The sequence below is a fragment of the Pezoporus occidentalis genome, unplaced genomic scaffold, assembly GCF_034315485.1.
Source record: "Pezoporus occidentalis ecotype Australia unplaced genomic scaffold, CSIRO_AGI_Poc_V1 ctg347, whole genome shotgun sequence".
In the NCBI taxonomy this organism is placed as follows: Eukaryota; Metazoa; Chordata; class Aves; order Psittaciformes; family Psittacidae; genus Pezoporus; species Pezoporus occidentalis.
This window is the reverse complement of record NW_026915451.1, coordinates 228,134-247,727: the sequence shown is the minus strand read 5'-3', so window position 1 is coordinate 247,727 and position 19,594 is coordinate 228,134. Positions and strand designations below refer to the sequence as shown.

At 47.6% G+C, this 19,594-nt stretch overlaps 1 protein-coding gene across 1 annotated transcript in view; it reads left to right on the top strand.

Moving 5' to 3' along the window:
- The window catches only part of PGM2L1 (phosphoglucomutase 2 like 1), a 40,779-nt gene that overhangs the window by 6,066 nt on the left and 15,119 nt on the right, over nucleotides 1-19,594 (top strand). Inside the window, exons 2-5 of the mRNA XM_062630059.1 lie at nucleotides 8,555-8,722; nucleotides 15,164-15,270; nucleotides 17,362-17,446; nucleotides 18,875-18,958. Of these exons, the coding sequence (XP_062486043.1) occupies nucleotides 8,555-8,722; nucleotides 15,164-15,270; nucleotides 17,362-17,446; nucleotides 18,875-18,958 (444 nt within the window). The remainder of the gene's footprint in view (nucleotides 1-8,554; nucleotides 8,723-15,163; nucleotides 15,271-17,361; nucleotides 17,447-18,874; nucleotides 18,959-19,594) is intronic.

Here is a 19,594-nt window from a genome sequence, read left to right as displayed (position 1 = left end):
TGCTTACTTTGACAGGATTAGCTTTGAAACCCAGCTCCGGCAGTAAGTACATGTTATTAACATGGTTGGGAATGAAAGGACCAGTAAGGGATACTCAGCTAATGTCCTTGTGCTTTAATTCTCCAGTTGTTTCTGATTATGTATCCTGATGAGCTACAAAAGGAGTCTAATTCTAGCTCAGCAGGTGACTGCAGAACATGGAAACTGAGGATGAAGCAGCATTACACTGAATTTAGCAGAATATATATATATGTATTTTGTCCAAGGAAAGCTCAAAGACTGCTTTAAACACGTTTATGTTGGAGGGTCTCAACTGGTGCAGGATGTGACCCCACAGTTCTGCCCTACATCTGATTGAGACAGTAAATCTTTAGTTGCTTAATGTCTATCTTGCATCTAGCTCATTCTCTTCCCTCTCCTTAAAAGCCATTGTAACAACTTTAAAGTTTAATGCCACGAGACCACTTACACAAGTTACATGAAGCTCCTGCCTGTGAACTGAAGTCGGAGACAAAACAGGTAACTTGCCAACCCCCCCTGTTTTATAAGGTTGTAGTACCAGCTCTCTAGAGATGGCATGCATCTGTAATAGTATAATAATTATATAGGAAAAATAATGCAGGACTTGTTTTCTGGTGTTCTATAAAGTGCAGAACTACATCTGAGCTCTAACACATGCCATAGCCTGTCTCTGTCCCAAGTGTTTCATGTTTCTTCTCCGTGACTGTGAAGCTGAAGTACTGAAGGAGAGGTTCTTCCATTCTCTTTCCTCCCAGCTCCTCAGTAATGCAAACCCTGCTCCGTGAGGATGAGAGGACTCCTTGGATGTACTTGAAACAGGATAGGAAGACATTGCCTGACCTCTGGTTGCTCTCTGCTTCCCACGTATCCAGTGGCAAGCCTCAAAACTGTTAAAACAAGAAGAATGCTTCCCAAATTTACATCTTAAAATGGCAGATTAATGTGTGAGGGCACTCGCATCATGTTTGTAGGTGCTGCCAGGTTGGGAAGTAAAGAGTTGAGGGCAGAACTGCTCTTCCCAAGGGAAGCAGATGGGTCAGGGAGTGGACATGAAGTTCAGTTCAGCGAGGACAGGCTGGGAAAGAGGAACTGCCTGTGGCCATGTGAGCTGGGGCTGGGCTCTGCTGCCAAGCCCCAGGGAGTCTGTAGGCAGCATGCTGGGCAGCAGCCTTCCCTGACAGCAGAGGAGGCTGGCAGCATCCTGGGCCAGTGTGGGAAGGAATGTCTCCCTTTGCTCCACACGTGTTAGCCCACATCCAGATCTGTGTCTGGTTTTGGCCCCCCCAGTACAAGATGGGTACTGATTAAAGTGGTTCGAGGGGCTCCAGGATGGTCAGGGGCTGGGGCACTTGCCCTCTGGGTTGAGGCTGAGGGAACTGGTGCTGCTTTTCTGACTGCGCTGGACCAAGAGGAGAGCTGCAGTCAGAAACCTGCCTGGAGCCCAGTCACCAGCCAAGGGCCTCTCTTGCCTTCCCTTCCCCTTTCCTGGCCCCAGCAGTGTCTGTTCAGGTAGCACAAGCTGCTCCTTCCAGGGACCTCCTGGCTGCTGCCACCTTATCTGTTGCCTCCTTGCACCCTGCCAGCAGTGGTCAGGACCCCTTTCCCCACCCAGAGCAGGAGGAACCCTGTCTGTTGCTTCTTGATTACTGCCTTGTCCAGCCTCCTGACCTGTGTGGGGCTCTGTGGTGTTGGATGTGTGTTAAAGCTGTTTGGCTGTCAGCAGAGGATGGATCCCTGTAGGATGGGAGCCTCTGCGTGGGTCTCACCCTCTTCCCTGCTTTGCCTACCTTTGGGAGGCTGATCTCTGTGGGATGGAAGGACCTTGCTCTTTGTCAGATGCCTTGTCCACTAGTTAGTAATCCTTTGAAAACCAGTAGAGCTGTGAATGGTCCTGCTCTCCCTTCTCTGAGGGGAGTCAGGGGTGCCTCTGTCAGACATGGTGCCAGCTGCTGGGCTCAGGCAGACCCTGCCAGAGTCAAGGTATTGAAATGGACTCAGCTTCTTTTTTCCCCCCTTCTCTAACAATGTCCTAGTGCAGGATGGCAATTGAAGCCTGGTTACTGGGATATTGCTGCAGGGAGACCTCAGAGCAGCTCCAGTGCCTAAAGGGGCTGCAAGAAACCTGGAGAGGGGCTTTGGACAAGGGCCTGTAGGGCCAGGCCAAGGGGAATGGCTTTAACCTGCCAGAGGAGAGACTGAGCTGAGCTCTTAGGCAGAAGCTCTTCCCTGTGAGGGTGCTGAGGCGCTGGCACAGGGTGCCCAGAGAAGCTGTGGCTGCCCCATCCCTGGCAGTGTTCAAGGCCAGGTTGGACACAGGGGCTTGGAGCAAGCTGCTCCAGTGGAAGGGGTCCCTGCCCGTGGCAGGGGTGGGAGCTGGATGAGCCTTAAGCTCCCTTCCAACTCAAACCATCCTATGGTTCCCTGCTCAGTTTCACAGGGCTATGAAGGAGAAACCAATACATGTCAGTGAGCCCCTTGGGATAACCCTACCTGAGAGGTAGGTTTATCCCTACCTTGGGTTATCCCTACCTGGGAGACCCTAGGGAAGACCACAAGTTGCACTGGTGTGGTATGACTGCAGGTGCTGAGCTCACCACAGCACCCTTGCCCTCCCCTCTGTGCCTCAGTATTGATGCTGCATTCGCTGGCACAGTGCTGGGCTCCTGAATCACATTCCCTGAGCTGCTCCTCTGTCTGTGGGGGCTGAAGCTGCTCTTCCACAGAGCCTTGTTGGCCACCAGTGCGGGGATGTGGCGTGTTTGGTGGGTGTTGGAATCAATGCTGGTTTCATATCCTCGACAGCCACACGTTGCTTGACTGTAGGCGAAGCTCGGAATTCTGTGGGCTCTTTAAATCACTGAATCCATGAGAAGAATTTGAATGGTTATGTCAGAGCCCTTGGGGCTGTCAGGATATCTTAGAGCACTGCTTTTATTAAGGAACTGCTATTTTGGTATGAAAGAGCCTAGTTTTTCTACTTAAGACAGGAAGCTTTAGGCAGCTCTCTGTTGTTTAAGGGTATTAAATATACCGTCCAGACACTGTAGCTGGTAATCTCTAAGGGGCTTCTCTTTTGCTTACTCTAGGTTGCTGTGTTGTGATTAACAGAGCTTCCTGATGTGCTAATCCAGGCAATGGTGAAGAGCAGGCACTTGAGTTGTCTCAGTTTGTGTTTCTAAGCTGAGTGTGGTGCTGGCACTGGGCTGCTGCCTCATCGGGCTTAGAATCGTAGAATCCCAGCCTGGTTTGGGTTGGAAGGGACCTTAAAGCTCATCCTGCCATGGGCAGGGACCCCTTCCACTGGAGCAGCTTGCTCCAAGCCCCTGTGTCCAACCTGGCCTCCAGCACTGCCAGGGCTGGGGCATTTAGCACTGCTTTGGGCTTCAGAAGCTTGACAGATTCTTTGCTAAGCAGTGATCTGTTACAGTTATTTGCTGAATACACCAGTGAACTACTTAAAGCTGCTCGTAAGCCTCCTGCCTCAGTGTCATGGAATTGCACGGCATTGACAATATTTCTTTGGAATTTGGAAGTACAAGGGCATGCTGCCTAGTTTGACTCATCCGATACACCCTCCTAGTGCTTCCTGCATCACATAACGGGGAGGTTGGAGTTGGTGGAGAGTGGCTGTGTGGGGATACTAATGACTGCAGAGAAGATGCTTTGTGTAAAGGTGTACTGGACTTTCTGCTTTGTAACCCCAGTCTCTAATGTTATTGTGTTGCACATTTAGTGCATTGCATCTCATCACTCTTCACAACTACTTGAAAGGAGGTTGTAGGAAGATGGGAGTCAGTCTCTTCTGCCACGTAACAAGAGATAGGACAAGAGGAACCAGCCTCAAGCTGCACCAGGGCAGGTTTAGATGGAGCTGAGGAACAATTCCTGCTCCAAAGGGTGCTCAGGCATTGGAACAGGCTGCCCAGGGCAGGGCTACAGTCATTGTCCCTGCAAGTGTTCACACCCCGTGGAGACAAGGCCTCAGTGCCATGGGGCAGTGGTGGCCTTGGCAGTGCTGGGGAGTGGTTGGATTTGATGATCCTAAGGGTCTTCCTCAGGGTTAAATGTCAACAGTGGGAGCTGTTGTTGTCGTTTAGCCCTCCCTGACTCTTTAAAGTCTCTGTTTAGTGTGGTGAATGGTTTTCATGCCCAAGCAGTGTGCTGCAGGAAGCTGAAGGGATCCATTTGAAGCTTTGAAGCTCCAACTTGGAGAGAGAAAAAAGGAAAAGCAGTGAGTGCTGTGCCACAGTGGGGGAACAGTCTTGAGATCAGTTTTTGAATGCTGTTGAAAGCATAACCCAGAGCGTGAGACTGATCATCACCATGTATAAATTTATTCCAAGGCTTGAAAATTCCTTCTTTCTGTTGCCAGGGAGTTTCAGGTCATCTGTGGGAAGCTTGGAGACTTCCTTCCTTCACTTGGAACTTATGGTTTTTACTTTTTTTAGTTGACCAAGTGCAACCTGAGCAAACGAAATCATAGAATCATGGAATGGTTTGGGTTGGAAGGGAGCTTAAAGCTCATCCAGCTCCCATGCCTGCCACGGGCAGGGACCCCTTCCACTGGAGCAGCTTGCTCCAAGCCCCTGTGTCCAACCTGGCCTTGAACGCTGCCAGGGATGGGGCAGCCACAGCTTCTCTGGGCACCCTGTGCCAGCGCCTCAGCACCCTCACAGGGAAGAGCTTCTGCCTTATCTCCAACCTGAACTTCCCCTGTTTCAGTCTGAACCCATCACCCCTTGTCCTATCATTGCAGTCCCTGATGAAGAGTCCCTCTCTAGCATCCTTGTAGCCCCCTTCAGAGCTGCTCTGAGGTCTCCACGCAGCAAATTCGTGCTCGTTGGATGCTCTTGTGGCTGATTTTCTTCCCTTTGGAAATAAATAAGGTGACTTTAATCAAAAATGCATGTTAACCTATTTGTAAAAGAAATGTTTCAGTAAACTCTTGGTTCAGACCTGCAGAACTCCTGGCCATAAACTCTAATGCACTCCACGTTACTCTGCGTTTGCAGACAAGCAATGCAGCGTATCCTGAAAACCCATTAATGATGTTGTGTCATTTAATAGCCCTTATTTTAAAGCAAAACAAAGTATTGAATTATGATAGTGTGAAATGAGGTTTTCATGTCCTTTTGCCTCTGCTGCTCCTCACATTACTCATTTGTGTTCTGGTTGGCTGTTCCTGAACACTGAAAGAGAAGCTTTTTACTTCTGGGATTGAATATTTGATGTGCCTTGTTGGGTTTGTTTCATTTGTAGTCCATTTTCCAGCTGGGTTGTGAGTGATGGCTTTGGGTTCGGAGCCATCTGAAGTGTGAACAGGCATGGTTTCATTTGCTTTTCAATGCCCATGTCTCTTACGTTGGTGCTCATGGCCTGTTGTCAGGCTGTGGAGGTAGCTTCTGAGTTGGCAGCAAGCTGTAATGAGTATTCTTTTCCTCCTCCAGGTGTGCAGCTCTCCTCGTTGTGTTTCCCCATTGCTCCTGCAGATCTTCCCTGTTTCCAGTGCTGCAGAGGCTGCCCTGGGGCAGGCAGTGCCTGAGCTGGAGCTGGCTGACCTCTATTTTAAATGTCAGGGTGCTCCACCTTTGCCATTCACATTCCCTTTGCCGTTTTAACCTTTCCTTGGGATCCTGCTTGAAGGAGCACTGGTTTAGAGAAGCACTTGTGCAGTTTGTGCTATTACATGACTGGAGTCACTGCTTTGTACAGCTGTGTGTTGCTTATCTGCTACATCCCCTGTGTTGTCAGCAAGTCTGGCTGGGTTGTGCTGTGTTTATAGGACCTGGGAGACGTCTCATCCAAACAGGATGGCAGCAGACAGTTTCTTGATAACCAAATGAATTCACAGAGCCTTTAGAATCCCTGTGCTATAAATTATTGAATCATGGAATCATCCAGGTTGGAAAACCCTTCAAGCTCATCCAATCCAACCATTCCCATCAGTGCCAAGGCCACCACTGCCCCATGGCACTGAGGCCTCCTCTCCACGGGGTGTGAACCCTTGCAGGGCCGGTGCCTGCAGCCCTGCCCTGGGCAGCCTGTTCCAATGCCTGAGCACCCTCTGGGGCAGGAATTGTTCCTCAGCTCCATCTAAACCTGCCCTGGTGCAGCTTGAGGCCGGTTCCTCTTGTCCCATCCCTTGTTCCTTGGGAGCAGAGCCCAGCCCCTCCTGGCTCCATCCTCCTCTCAGGCACTTGTAGGCAGCCATCAGGTCCCCCCTGAACCTTCTCTTCTCCACACTGAATCCCCCAGGTCCCTCAGCCCTTCCCCATCACACTTGGGCTCCAGGCCCTGCACCAGCTCTGCTGCCCTTCTAATATGGGTCCTTACTCATCCAAACAGCATCTCTCAAAACAGCATCCTATGGGTGAATCACTCCCTGTTAGTACCTGTTGTCAAAGGACACACATCAATATTCTTCTGTTACTGTGGTTTTTTTTTGTCAAACTGGGTTCACCTTCTTTTTCTGTCCCTTAGGTCCCCTCGGGCATGTCCAGGATGATGCTGTGGGTATAAGCATGACTGTCTAATTCTAATCATCATGGGTAATAGTAAGGTTTTCGCTATTATGTCCCATTGTTTCCTAGCATCAGTATCAGCTGAGTAACTGTGAATCATAGAGTCACAGACAGGCTTGGTTTGGAAGGGAGCTTAAAGCTCCTCCAGTCCCAACCCCTGCCACGGGCAGGGACCCCTTCCACTGGAGCAGCTTGCTCCAAGCCCCTGTGTCCAACCTGGCCTTGAACACTGCCAGGGATGGGGCAGCCACAGCTTCTCTGGGCACCCTGTGCCAGCGCCTCAGCACCCTCCCAGGGAAGAGTTTGCTCAGGTCTGATTACCAGTCTGTGTATTTGCAGTGTGTACATTCGGAAGTTCATAGCTTTGACAGTGATGAGAGTTCAGGAAAACACTGATAATATAATCAGTGTCTGTATCCTGCTACAGAACACACCTTGCAGTGAATGCGAGTGACTTTAAAACACAAGGTTGTAGTATTTCCTACCTTAAGGTAACTACTTGAATTAAGACTTTCAGACGTGTATAATCACCCCCTCAGCTGAATTGTGTATGAGAGAAAATGTGTTCTCTATGCATGGAAATGACAAACGTTGCATTTAGGGAAGAATCTAAGGGACTCTAAAATGGAGTAGGTTTTGGGTCACAGGAATTGCTTCCTACTCTTCTCTTTAGCCAGACTTTTTCCCTGTCTGCTGGCCATTCATTTTAGTCATGGGTTTTAGATGATGAAGGTGAGGGATGAACCATGACACTGTCAATATGTGACTTGACTTCCTCAGAAGGGTAAACCCAAGGACTGTTTTGGATGATTCTTTCTTTAGTCGCTGTATCATGGAAAATGGGTTCTTTCTGAACTTAGAAGTAATTGGAAAGGTTTGGTTCAATTCTCTGCATTTTACTGACAAAATTCTTGAGGTCCTCGTAAATAAAGTTAGAAGTCTTAAGTCTGGAGGGTTGTGAAAGTGGTTGTTACAATGGGGCATGTGATACTTCCCTTCAGGAGCAGTAGTTACTGGTGTTTTCCCCCTTGCCTCCTGAGCAGGGCAAGTATCCAAAATGTCTGGGCCTTTCTCAGAGAAGCACCCATCTTTGTTGGACAGCTGTGATCAATAGGAGCTTTCACTCTCTTGTACTCACCTCCTTAACAGCTGATGTAACTTGAAAAAGCAAGCTTGCTTTCTGCTTTTACAATGTCAGCTTGCTCTTACTGTGCCTGTTGACAGACTTCTCCTGCACTGGGAAGGAAGGAAATGGTGCTTTGAAGTCAGGATTCTTGTCTATCTTCCAGCAGCACAGAACGAGCTGGTGGGACCTGCGTTGGGAAGAATCTCTTCTGAAGTCTGTGCTTCCCATTTCCAGGCTTCGTGTAGCTGGAAGGTGTATTAGCAACCGGGCAAACACATCAGCAGATAGGTGCAGCAAGAGCTCCTGAAGCCTTATAAATAAGGATGAGGCTGAGAGAGTTGGAGCTGTTGAGCCTGGAGAAGAGAAACTGTGTGGAGACCTCAGAGCAGCTTCCAGTGTGTGAAGGGGGCTACAAGGATGCTGGGGAGGGACTCTTCATCAGGGGCTGTAGTGATAGGACAAGGGGTGATGGGTTCAGACTGAAACAGGGGAAGTTCAGATTGGAGATAAGGCAGAAGCTCTTCCCTGTGAGGATGCTGAGGCGCTGGCACAGGGTGCCCAGAGAAGCTGTGGCTGCCCCATCCCTGGCAGTGTTCAAGGCCAGGTTGGACACAGGGGCTTGGAGCAAGCTGCTCCAGTGGAAGGTGTCCCTGCCCATGGCAGGGGTTGGAGCTGGAAGAGCTTTAAGGTCCCTTCAAACCAAACCAATCTGGGATTCTATGCTAGAAATGAGCGCTACAATGAAGGTGAGTTTGTGCAGATGGGCATTTTATAGCATAGGAAGTACCTGCTGCACTGCAGAACTAGGAATGATTTAACCCCACTGAGCATATAGTTCACATCCTGGTTTCAAGAGCTAAATGAAGATCTTCATCTTCTTTTTCAGAACCAGAAAACTAAAGAACAGATTGAGAGCTTGTTGCAGAATGGGAAGCACAAAGAGCTGCGGGATCGCCTCTGCTGCAGGCTGACCTTTGGGACCGCCGGCCTTCGCTCTGCCATGGGAGCTGGCTTCTGCTACATTAATGATCTTACAGTGATCCAGTCCACACAGGTAAGCTGAGTAGTTGTGTAGGTGAGGACTGAATGGTCTCATGGTGTTTGGGGCATGTAGTGTACTGCTGAAACACAAGCTGGGGGTGAAACAGAGCAGGCATTCAATAGAAGAGTGATAGCACGGAGCGGTTAGTGCAGAAGGAAAATAGCTTGATCAGGTTTAACTGGGCACATGAGGAGGAGGATATAATCCCTTCCACTGGGATTTGGCCAGTGGAATGGCCAATCACATTTTTATGGCCTGTTAGGCTGCTTTGTAGCTGGAGAAATGAGTGGCTGTTGTAAGAACTTTGCGTGTTAGTGAAAAACTAAGGAAAAGCCCATCAAGAAAACCTAAAAGCAAACCCAGCCCCAAGCAAATAAAAGCCTTTTCTTTCATCTTTAGCTAAAGCTGTTCATAACTATATGAAAAAAAAAGGAGTTTTTACCAAGAAAATGAACAGGAAGCAAGGTGAAAAAGCAAATGTGGACTGACTGAAGAGCATCTGTATTGTAAATTGTTTAACTTCCAGGGAATCCTTCCAGTTACATGGGTTGTAGAAAATACTGGGGTTTAGTGCAGTGCCATGACTGTAGTCTCCCTGTGGCTCTTGGCACTTCTTAAACTGGAGATGCAAGGAGGTAATTTGAGATATGAATTTAAACTCTCAAACAGCAAATCTTATGTTACATGTTGTATCAGAGAGGGCTGATTCATGGCTTATCTATGATTTAATAGCTGTGTATGTGGGTTAGAGACATCACCATAGAATTATTTGCTAAGGAAAACATTGTAAATGGATGTTGCTGTCTTTGAGGACTAGTTCTTTGTATTCTGGAGTACAGTATTATGGGATGGACTTCCTGATTCAAATACAGACAGGGAGATCTTGGAACTTAGATTTGGCTCCTGACTGCCATTTTGATAGTCATCTGTTAGTGCTGTTGGAAAGGGTCTGATGGGTTTGGTGTGAGTACAGTTTTGGCCAGGGGAACTTTAATCCCAGTTTTCTCTGCCAGAGATTAAGCTCCGCTTGCTGGTAGTGCTGGATGTACATCTAGAAGGACACAATAGTTGATAACAGAGAGCTCAGGAGCTGGAGAGAAGCTGCTATGGGGTTGTGAGTGGCACCAGTGCTGTTGTAGGGGAGACTGGTGGCAGAGATTCCTCACTTCAGGCACATCTTTTCCTTAAACCATATCACAGATTCTTTTGACTGGTGGTTTAAGTTGATAACAAACAGAAGTACAGTCTTCTGGATGCATTTCTTCACTGGCTTCTGCCATCAGTTGTTTTCCTCTCTTGATTTTGGTCTTGCATGCCAATGAGGGCTGGGAAACGATCACTCCCTTCTCCATTTCTCTCCCTGCTTCTCTTTCAAGCAATGTTAATGAGTTATATGTGTGTTGATGGCCTGAATAAATCAACCTGTTGATTAATATAAGGCTTCATGGTCTCTGCCTTTCTTTGACACACTGTTTTGCTCAAGGGTGGATGATCTGTTCTTCCTCAAAGGTCCCCAGTTTTCTCACGTCTTCCCCACCTTTTCAATAAACACCTTTGGAAGGGACACTTGATGTTTTGATCACAAATGGTCCACGCTCCTTTTCTATATTGCTATCTCATAGTGGATGTGTTCTTATATTTGCTGCTTCTACAGTACCAGGCTGTTCTGAGTGGATGTATCAGTTTTCCCTCAGAACAAGTACATTCAATACTTTAACCTGTATCAGAAATAAATTCACAGTACATTGGAAATTAATGTGATATTATCCAGACGCTGAGCACTTGAAAGAGTCTGAGTATGAACATTGATTTATCTGGGGTTGTAGTTCTGTTAAACTATCATTCCTGACTGTGATAGGCATTCTTGCATGTACTTTATGATGGTAAATAAGAATCTGAATGCTTTTTGCTTAATAATCTGCAAAATGGGGCTTTGTCTCACTGCAGTGAAGGTGGTGGGAGGCAAACAGACAAGTGTTGAATCCTTCTGAGAATGAATAGCATGAGTCAGAAAATGGATGTCCTGTGGTTCCTTTTCTTATGAGGATACAAAATACAAACGGCTTTGTATTGTGTATATGAGATACAGTTAAATGCCTGTTCCCACCTTTAGTCTTCATAGAGTCACAGCCTGGTTTGTGTTGGAAGGGAGCTTAAAGCTCCTCCAGCTCCAACCCCTGCCACGGGCAGGGACCCCTTCCACTGGAGCAGCTTGCTCCAAGCCCCTGTGTCCAACCTGCCCTTGAGCACTGCCAGGGATGGGGCAGCCACAGCTTCTCTGGGCACCCTGTGCCAGCGCCTCAGCACCCTCCCAGGGAAGAGCTTCTGTCTAAGAGCTCAGCTCAGTCTCCCCTCGGGCAGGTTAAAGCCATTCCCCTTGGCCTGGCCCTACAGGCCCTTGTCCCAAGCCCCTCTCTGGGTTTCCTGCAGCCCCTTCAGGCACTGGAGCTGCTCTCAGGTCTCCCCTTCAGGAGCCTTCTCTTCTGCAGGCTGCCCCAGCCCAGCTCTCTCAGCCTGGCTCCAGAGCAGAGCTGCTCCAGCCCTCGCAGCAGCTCCATGGCCTCCTCTGGCCTCTCTGCAACAGCTCCATGTCCCTCTTGTGCTGCTGCCCCAGAGCTGGACCAGGACTGCAGGGGGGTCTCCCCAGAGCACAGCAGAGGGGCAGGATCCCCTCCCTGAGCTCCTGCTCCTTTTGATGCAGCCGTACAGAAGAATATCTTGTTAACACAAAGGAAGTAAGTCAGTTCTTGGCTTGTGCAGACTGAAGCTGGAGTTGCTCGTGCCCTGATCTCCTGGACATTGCATGCTGCCTTTGTTTCCATTCTCGTGGAAGCGTGACTGAACTTGGGTTGCCCAAGTGAGACACATTCTTGGCAGAAAGGGCAAGGTTCCTTTTGGTCAGCAGGGAATGTGTTTGTGAGTTCAGTTTCATGGGCAATACTGGTTTCTGAAAGTACCAGTCTGGGCTGAAATCCTTTGCTCCCTCTCTAGAGCTTCTGTTTTTGGTTGTTCATCAGTCAAGATTGGGAAGCAGATGAGAATGTGTTTCTGAAGTCAGCTGCATCGGATTTAATCTCTTTGTTTGAGTACTCTTGCTTCAGAAGGTGATGACATTAACAGTTTGGCTGAACCTCATGTGAAAATGGACAGCCTTGGCTCTATGTGTCCTGTTCCAGGAAGGAATGGCTGTTCAAAACAAGGAGATTTCAGTGAAGTTAAAGCATTCCCTTCAGTTAAACCTTAGCTCAGATGCATGCTTAGGCACGTGCTGTGTCCTTGCATGATTATATTGATGTCACTAAAAGATCCAGAAGGGTACAGGATATTCAGAAGTTGCTTTTGAATGACTTTTGCTTTTGGTGGTTGTAGGGATGTAACCTACACATAAAGCCTTGAATCTCCTGCTCACATATTGCTTCTGCCCCACTGAACCAATTGCGTCTCTTACTGGGTGAGTAACCAGTCACTGACCCCACAGTGACAAAACCAGTCATCTTTGCATCATTGCTTCTGGCTGTATAAGCAAAGATGAAGATAAGAGTTGAAACATTTCAATACTGGGCTTCAAGAGAGACAGTAACAGCTTTCTGATTTCATCAACCCCAAATCCTTCTATCCCATTCGTGATAGCATCGCTTTCCCCTCACTTCTCTTTTGAAACGAATCCTGAGCGATTTGACATACAAAAGGATTATTCATGCCTGGAGAAGCAATCTAGATCTCCCTTTGTGAATCTCATATAGGGAAATCATAGAATTGTAGAATGAAATTGTAATCAATGAGGTTGGAAAAGCTTCAGGATCACCTAGTCCAAGTGTTCCCCAGCACTGCCAAGGCCACCACTGCCCCATGGCACTGAGGCTTCATCTCCATGGGGTGTGAACCCTTGCAGGGATGGTGACTGCAGCCCTGCCCTGGGCAGCCTGTTCCAATGCCTGAGCACCCTCTGGGGCAGGAATTGTTCCTCAGCTCCATCTAAACCTGCCCTGGTGCAGCTTGAGGCCGGTTCCTCTTGTCCCATCCCTTGTTCCTTGGGAGCAGAGCCCAGCCCCTCCTGGCTCCATCCTCCTCTCAGGCACTTGTAGGCAGCCATCAGGTCCCCCCTGAACCTTCTCTTCTCCATACTGAATCCCCCAGGTCCCTCAGCCCTTCCCCATCATCATCTCTTGCTCCTCCTCCTCCTCATCATCTGCTCTTAATCTCTTTACATGTTATTCAGTGTGCTCAAGTCAAACACGATCAAGTTTTCTCCATTCCTCTATCTCTTGTCTCTTTACAGTTGTGAATGAAGGTTCTTGGTAGGTTGTAGGGCAGGGTGAATGTGTGTTTGTATCAACACAGTTCAGTTCGGTGTGAAGGTGACTTCAGCTGCCAATTGTGCGCGGGCACTTTCCACTTCTGTCCCTATGCAGGGTTTGTATTGATTTTAAAGGTTTTTTGCTGTCTGAATCCCTCTATAGACATCTGCAGCTGACATAATTCTCCAGAGAGATGCCAGTATCCAGTTCTTCCTGTTTTGAAGCACGTTCTGTGGGGGAAAAGGGCAAGAAACACCAAATAAATTGAGCTCATTGAATTTCATGAGGAGTCAGTCTGGCTTTCCAGCTCAGAGAGTGCTCATTGGTGATCATAGAATCCCAGACTGCTTTGGGATGAAGGGACCTTGGCACCCTCCCAGGGAAGAGCTTCTGCCTAAGAGCTCAGCTCAGTCTCCCCTCGGGCAGGTTCAAGCCATTCCCCTTGGCCTGGCCCTACAGGCCCTTGTCCCAAGCCCCTCTCCAGCTTTCCTGCAGCCCCTTCAGGCACTGGAGCTGCTCTCAGTTCTCCCCTTCAGGAGCCTTCTCTTCTCCAGGCTGCCCCAGCCCAGCTCTCTCAGCCTGGCTCCACATCAGATCAGATCCAGACTGTGTGCATTGCACTTAATGTTGGAGGGAAACCTGTTTAATTCTACTGCAGAACATACCTTCATTGTGTCAGGAGGAAACTGACCCTCACAAGAACTGGCTTTTTTAGGATGCCATTGGCTGTGATATGTTCAGAGCACTGTATTTGTGTTAGAGCTGTGTTCTGGTTGTAGTGACCTGTAGCCTCTGGCAGCTTCCATTAACAGCAGTGCCTTTTTGTCTAAAACTGCTGATCCATCCTAGGTTGTGTCTGTGCTGGATCTCCAGAGAGTTTCTAACTGGGAAACTAATGGACTTGGAGGCCACAGGAAAGGTGAAGCTGGAACATCACGTAATGAGCTATTGACAGGCTGAGCAAGTTGAGGCTGTTGAGTCTGGAGAAGAGAAGCTGCATGGAGATCTCGGAGCATCTTTCAGTTTGAAGGGTGCTGCAAGGATGCTGGAGAGGGACTCTTCATCAGGGACTGCAGTGATAGGACAAGGGGTGATGGGTTCAAACTGAAACAGGGGAAGTTCAGGTTGGAGATAAGGCAGAAGCTCTTTGTGAGGGTGCTGAGGCGCTGGCACAGGGTGCCCGGAGAAGCTGTGGCTGCCCCATCCCTGGCAGTGCTCAAGGCCAGGTTGGACACAGGGGCTTGGAGCAAGCTGCTCTATGGAAGGGGTCCCTGCCCGTGGCAGGGGTTGGAGCTAGATAATCTCAAGGTGCTTTCCAACTGTATCTAACCTATGATTCTGTGATTCCAAAGAGCATCTATCTCCTCCCCTTTGGTAGAGGGATAGCTGACCAAGGAGCTCTTTGGTTTTCCCTGTGTGTGGTTCAGCACACATTTCTCCTCACCCCCAATGTGTTTTACAAATGTGCTCCCTTTTCTCCTCCATGCATGGGGCTGATCTCTGATACCTTTCCACTGGAAATCTTCTGCCTTGATGAAGAGAAAGCAGTTTGTTTTTTTGCTGTTGTATCTGCATCATACATACATTGAGGGCTTCAATCTGTCCACCTGGAGCAGGTCACTAGTAATAAACCTTTGGTTGAGGAAGTGGGTGAGGATGAAGCATCCTTTTAATGCAGATTTAGAACTGATGGCTTGAAGTGATGATGAAAAGGTGCCTGACTTGTACTGTGAGCAGAAGGATAAAGATTAGCACTGGCTGGCACTGGCCTAACATTGCCACAGTGGATAGGCTTTCAAAAAGTGGATTACTCTCTATTGAGTCTCCAAGGTGATTTGAATACATAAAAGCAGAGGAAGGACTGAAAACAAGTACTTACTGCTCAAGGGTTTTGCTGGTTCCAGCTTTCTGCTAATGCTGTCAGGTCATTTATTGTAGTGTGGGTTTTATTTCCCTGGTTTTCTCTGATTTCTTTCTTTCTGTGAACACTGGGGAAAAAAAAGATGCTGCTTTCGTGAATAGCATGCTTGATGTTTTAGCTGAGTTGGGGTTTGCCTCCTGACATTCTCCATCCCTCATGGAAGATCGTTCGTGACGTTTGTGTGTGCTGCACTGGAGCTAATTCTTCCCAACCTCTTCTTTTCTCTATTTCCAGGGGATCTACAAGTATCTTGAGAGGTCTTTCTCAGACTTTAAGCAGAGAGGCTTTGTTGTTGGATATGACACACGAGGTCAGGTGACCAGCAACTGCAGCAGTAAGAAGTATGAGTATTGATTACATTTGCAAGTCTAGACATTAAATTGTGCTTTTAAATGCTTTCTGTTCCATCAGAGTATTTGTGTCACCAGCTACACACACTTTCCCCTCCCTTAGCCCATTTAAGTAGTAAGGAAGAGATGCACGGACTAAAGCCTTTATAATACCTTGTCAGCAAATGTGGCATATAAACTAGTCCCTTCACCAAAGAATTTACAATCTAAATGCCCAAGATCATTAGGCAGACATTAAGAAGTTGATGTGCCTGGAGAGAAATTTGAATGTGAAGGTAGATTCTGAGTACTAACATCTAACTTGAAATCACTAAATGTTAGTACACTATTGATAACGTTTAACACCTGATTTAAGCTTGCTTGGGGGAGAATAATTCTACCTGCAGCCAACCATAACCTGGTGTTTTGGCACCCTTATTTTCATCTGTGATCCCAGTTCTACATTGGGAATGTTTTACCTGGAATGCTTAAAATGTAAACTTACAGTGATGCTGAAATGTGCCCTTTGCAAGGAAAGTGGACCTATAAAAGAGGAATCCTAATCCCGTTGCAATTACAACACGTGTTTTGCTCCCTGAATGATGTTTCTCACCAAACCCCAACCCATTAGCTAACTGTTTAATTGTTGGAGTTAATGTAGTTACTGTGTCTAATTGTTGTAACTAATGTAGTTTGGGATATTTAATGCTTGTCAGCATTTAATATTGCAAGGATGGAGTGCAATAGAGCACAGAATCTAGTGTCTCTTAGAGCTTCTCCATCCCCCTGAGCTCTGCCTCTCCACCCTGGTCATCAGAATGTGTGGCATGTCAGCAACCAGGCTTTGGCAGAAGGTTTTTTTTTCTCTGTTACACTGTGTTTGCAAGGTTATTACCCAAATCATCTGGGTTATGCACAGCCTAAAAAGGTGGAAGTGTAAGAAAATACATTCCTTTTCAGCCACGCAGAGCTTGGAATTCAGATCTGATAGCAGCACAGTTGTATTCCATGGTTCAAGAATCGATCAGTTCTCAACTATGTGTTTCTTTTGTCCCCTTGGGATGACACAGAGTTCCAGTAGTGCTGAAATCAAAGTGAACCTCCCCACAAGGGGGTTTTCAGTTGGCTCAGTGTGCTTATCCAGCACTACGTGAGCAGCGGTGCTCCTTTCTTTGCATCAGCTCCAGTGCTGATGGAGATGTCAGACTGTCTGACTGTATCCTGTAATGAAGTTGATGTAAACTGTTGTGCTACAGGAGCAAAATGTCAGTAGCTTCAACCACAACCTGAGCTCTCAAACCCTTTGAAGTATATTCACATGATACCCGATAGGTGCCACAGTGAAATTCTGAGTCACTGAAACTTAGGCTACACTATACTTGTGCACACAGACAAGTGTTAATACTTGCTTCCTTATCTCCCATGACAAGTGAGCAAAGCAAATTTACACTGTTTAATCCCTCACCTATTTTGATTCTGAGACTTCCTGTTGACTGCTGAGCTGTGTGTGTCTGATTTGAACCGAACAGTTTCATATGAGTTACCTGGAAGAGAGTTAAGTTTCCTGCTTCTTAAGAGGAAAAGCTTATTATAAAGGCAGCTTAAACCAAGAGTTGCTGTTACTGTTTCTAACCTTTTCTGAGTAAAAGTGTACTGGTTTGCAGAAGTATGTTTGGGAAGAGATCTCTTCATGGATATTGTCTGAAGCTGCTGAACAAGGCTGGCAAACCAGCTTTGCTGGGTGGGATGCTGAATCCTTTCCCAAACCTGCTGTTGCAGACATCTGGTGCTTCAGACTTTCTGGTAGATTGGTTCTGTCCTTGAATGAAGGATGGGAATCACACCAAGAGGGTTTGATAGCACTGATTTATTTATGGGGTTGACTGCTGCTCTGTTCAAGCAATTATTAAAAGCACTGACTTGGATTCTACAACCTGAAGACTGCATTACATCAACCCTAGAAGCTATAGGGCACTACTCTTAGTGTGAGCAAGAAAACACCAGGGGGATTTGACAAACAAGTGAAATGAAGGTTACACGAATGGCTGCTGGAGTGTTGTGGGGAGTTGGGTTGACTGAATGCTTTCTTCTTCCTGTTGATAGACTTGCAAAGCTCACTGCTGCAGTCCTGCTGGCTAAAGATGTACCTGTGTACTTCTTCTCCACCTATGTCCCTACTCCGTTTGTGGTAAGTCATCTTCTTTGTTATATTGTTGAGCCCTGCAGGTAAGGGAGTCCTTGAAAGTTCACTAAAAATGCAAACTAGTGATTTTTTTTTATCAAATCCCATTATTTAAACAGAAAATAGAGGCTGCTTGGTACAAAATCACCCAAGAGCTGAGGCTGGAGGTCATCTAGTCCAGCTTCCCTGCTCCAGCAGGGTCACCCGAAGCACATTGCTCAGGATTGCATCCAGGCAGCTCCTGAACAGGCAGCTCTCCATTCAGGGAAGGAGACTCCACAACCTCTCTGAGCAACCTGTTCCAGTGCTCAGTCATCCTCACAGTGAACAAGTTCTTCCTCGTGTTCAGGGAGAGCTTCCTGTGGTTTAGTTTAAGCCTGTCACCTCTCATCCCATTGCTGGCACCACTGAGAAGAGTCTGGCCCCATCCTCTTGACACCCTCCCTTCAGGTACTTGTATGCATGGATCAGATCCCCCTGAGGCCTCTCTTCTCCAGGCTGAACAGGCCTAGCTCCCACAGCCTTTCCTCATAGGAGGGATGCTCCAGACCCTTCATCATTCTTACAGCCTTTTGTGGGACTTGCTCCAGGAGCTCCAGGTCTCTCATACTGGAGAGCCCAGACCTGGACACAATGCTTCAGGGAAGGCTTCACCAGGGCTGTGCAGAGGGAGGATCAGGACCCTCAACCTGCCAGCAGTGCTCTACCTGATGCAGTCTGGGCCACCTTGATCCCAGTGTCCCATTGCTGGCTCATGGACAACCTGGTGTCCACCAGGTCCCAAGCCCCTCTCTACAGAGCTGCTTCTCAGCAGGTCAGGCCCCAGCCTGTGCTGGTGCCAGCGTTTATTCCTCCCCAAGGTCAGGACCATGCACTTCATTGAATTTCTTTGCCCACCTCTCCAGCCTGTCTAGGTCCTTCTGAGGGAGGCTGTAACAAGAATGGTTCTGACTTCTCCTGCATGCACATAGTCAATAGAATCACATTTTGCCCTGTTTTCTCTTCTGTAAGCTGTTCTGGTGTGTTATGGATCTTGTTTTGAGGGGAGCCTGAAAGAACTGAGTGCTCTTTAGCGGAAAGTACCTGTCACTTGTTTTTCCACAAGCCCTTTGGTGGATTCCTTCTTTCTATTTCGACCCATTTTCTCTTCAATCCTAGTGTAATCTGAGTGTAGGCTTTTAGTTGGTCAGTTAACAATTGTGTTTGTGTAGTTAGTAAATGGAATAATCTTCCTATGCAACAACTCTCCCTATTAACTACAGGAAAGAGAATGATGAGCATTCATGTATACAGTTTCAAATCAACTGGTGAGATGTTAAGAGCCACTTCTCCTGTAGCATCCCATTGTGTAACTCTCCTAATAATACAATGATACTGTGCCATTCTAGCTGCAGAATTCTTGACTAAATCAGTGTTTCTGGGTTTCCTTTGTAGCCCTATGCTGTTCAGCAGCTCAATGCTGTGGCTGGTGTGATGATCACAGCATCCCACAACCGGAAGGAGGACAACGGGTACAAGGTAAGGCTTGAAGCCTGTAGCGTGTCACAGCCAGCTGCTCTTCCATGTTACCTGCTTTGGGCATTTGGCTCAGCACAGAATCATGGACTGGTTTGAGTTGGACCTTAAAGCTCCTCCAGTTCCAGCCCCCTGCCACAGGCAGGGACCCCTTCCATAGAGCAGCTTGCTCCAAGCCCCTGTGTCCAACCTGGCCTTGAACACTGCCAGGGATGGGGCAGCCGCAGCTTCTCTGGGCACCCTGTGCCAGCGCCTCAGCACCCTCACAGGGAAGAGTCTTCCTTTGTGGCACATGTATGTGTAGGTTAGAAGGAGAAATGATTTCAGGTAATTCATCTGTCTTTAACTTGAGTTACACATGCTTTCCTTTGTACCTGGAACACACTGCTTGTGTTTCTTGAGCCCAGGTCTGTTGTGACATTCCATAGAGTCAAATCAGCAGCTGGAGGAATGCTTAATTATGTGTTCACTTCTTAGACTTAAAAATGAGTTTGAAACTAAGCTAGAACTTAGGTGGATTAACCCACACAGTAGGTGACTGTGCTGAAGATGATGACTGTTTAAGACTGTGCTGCTCCCTCTAAGGTTGTTATTCTGGGCATTGAGAGAAAGGTGGGTGCCTTCATTTTGAAAGCTTGG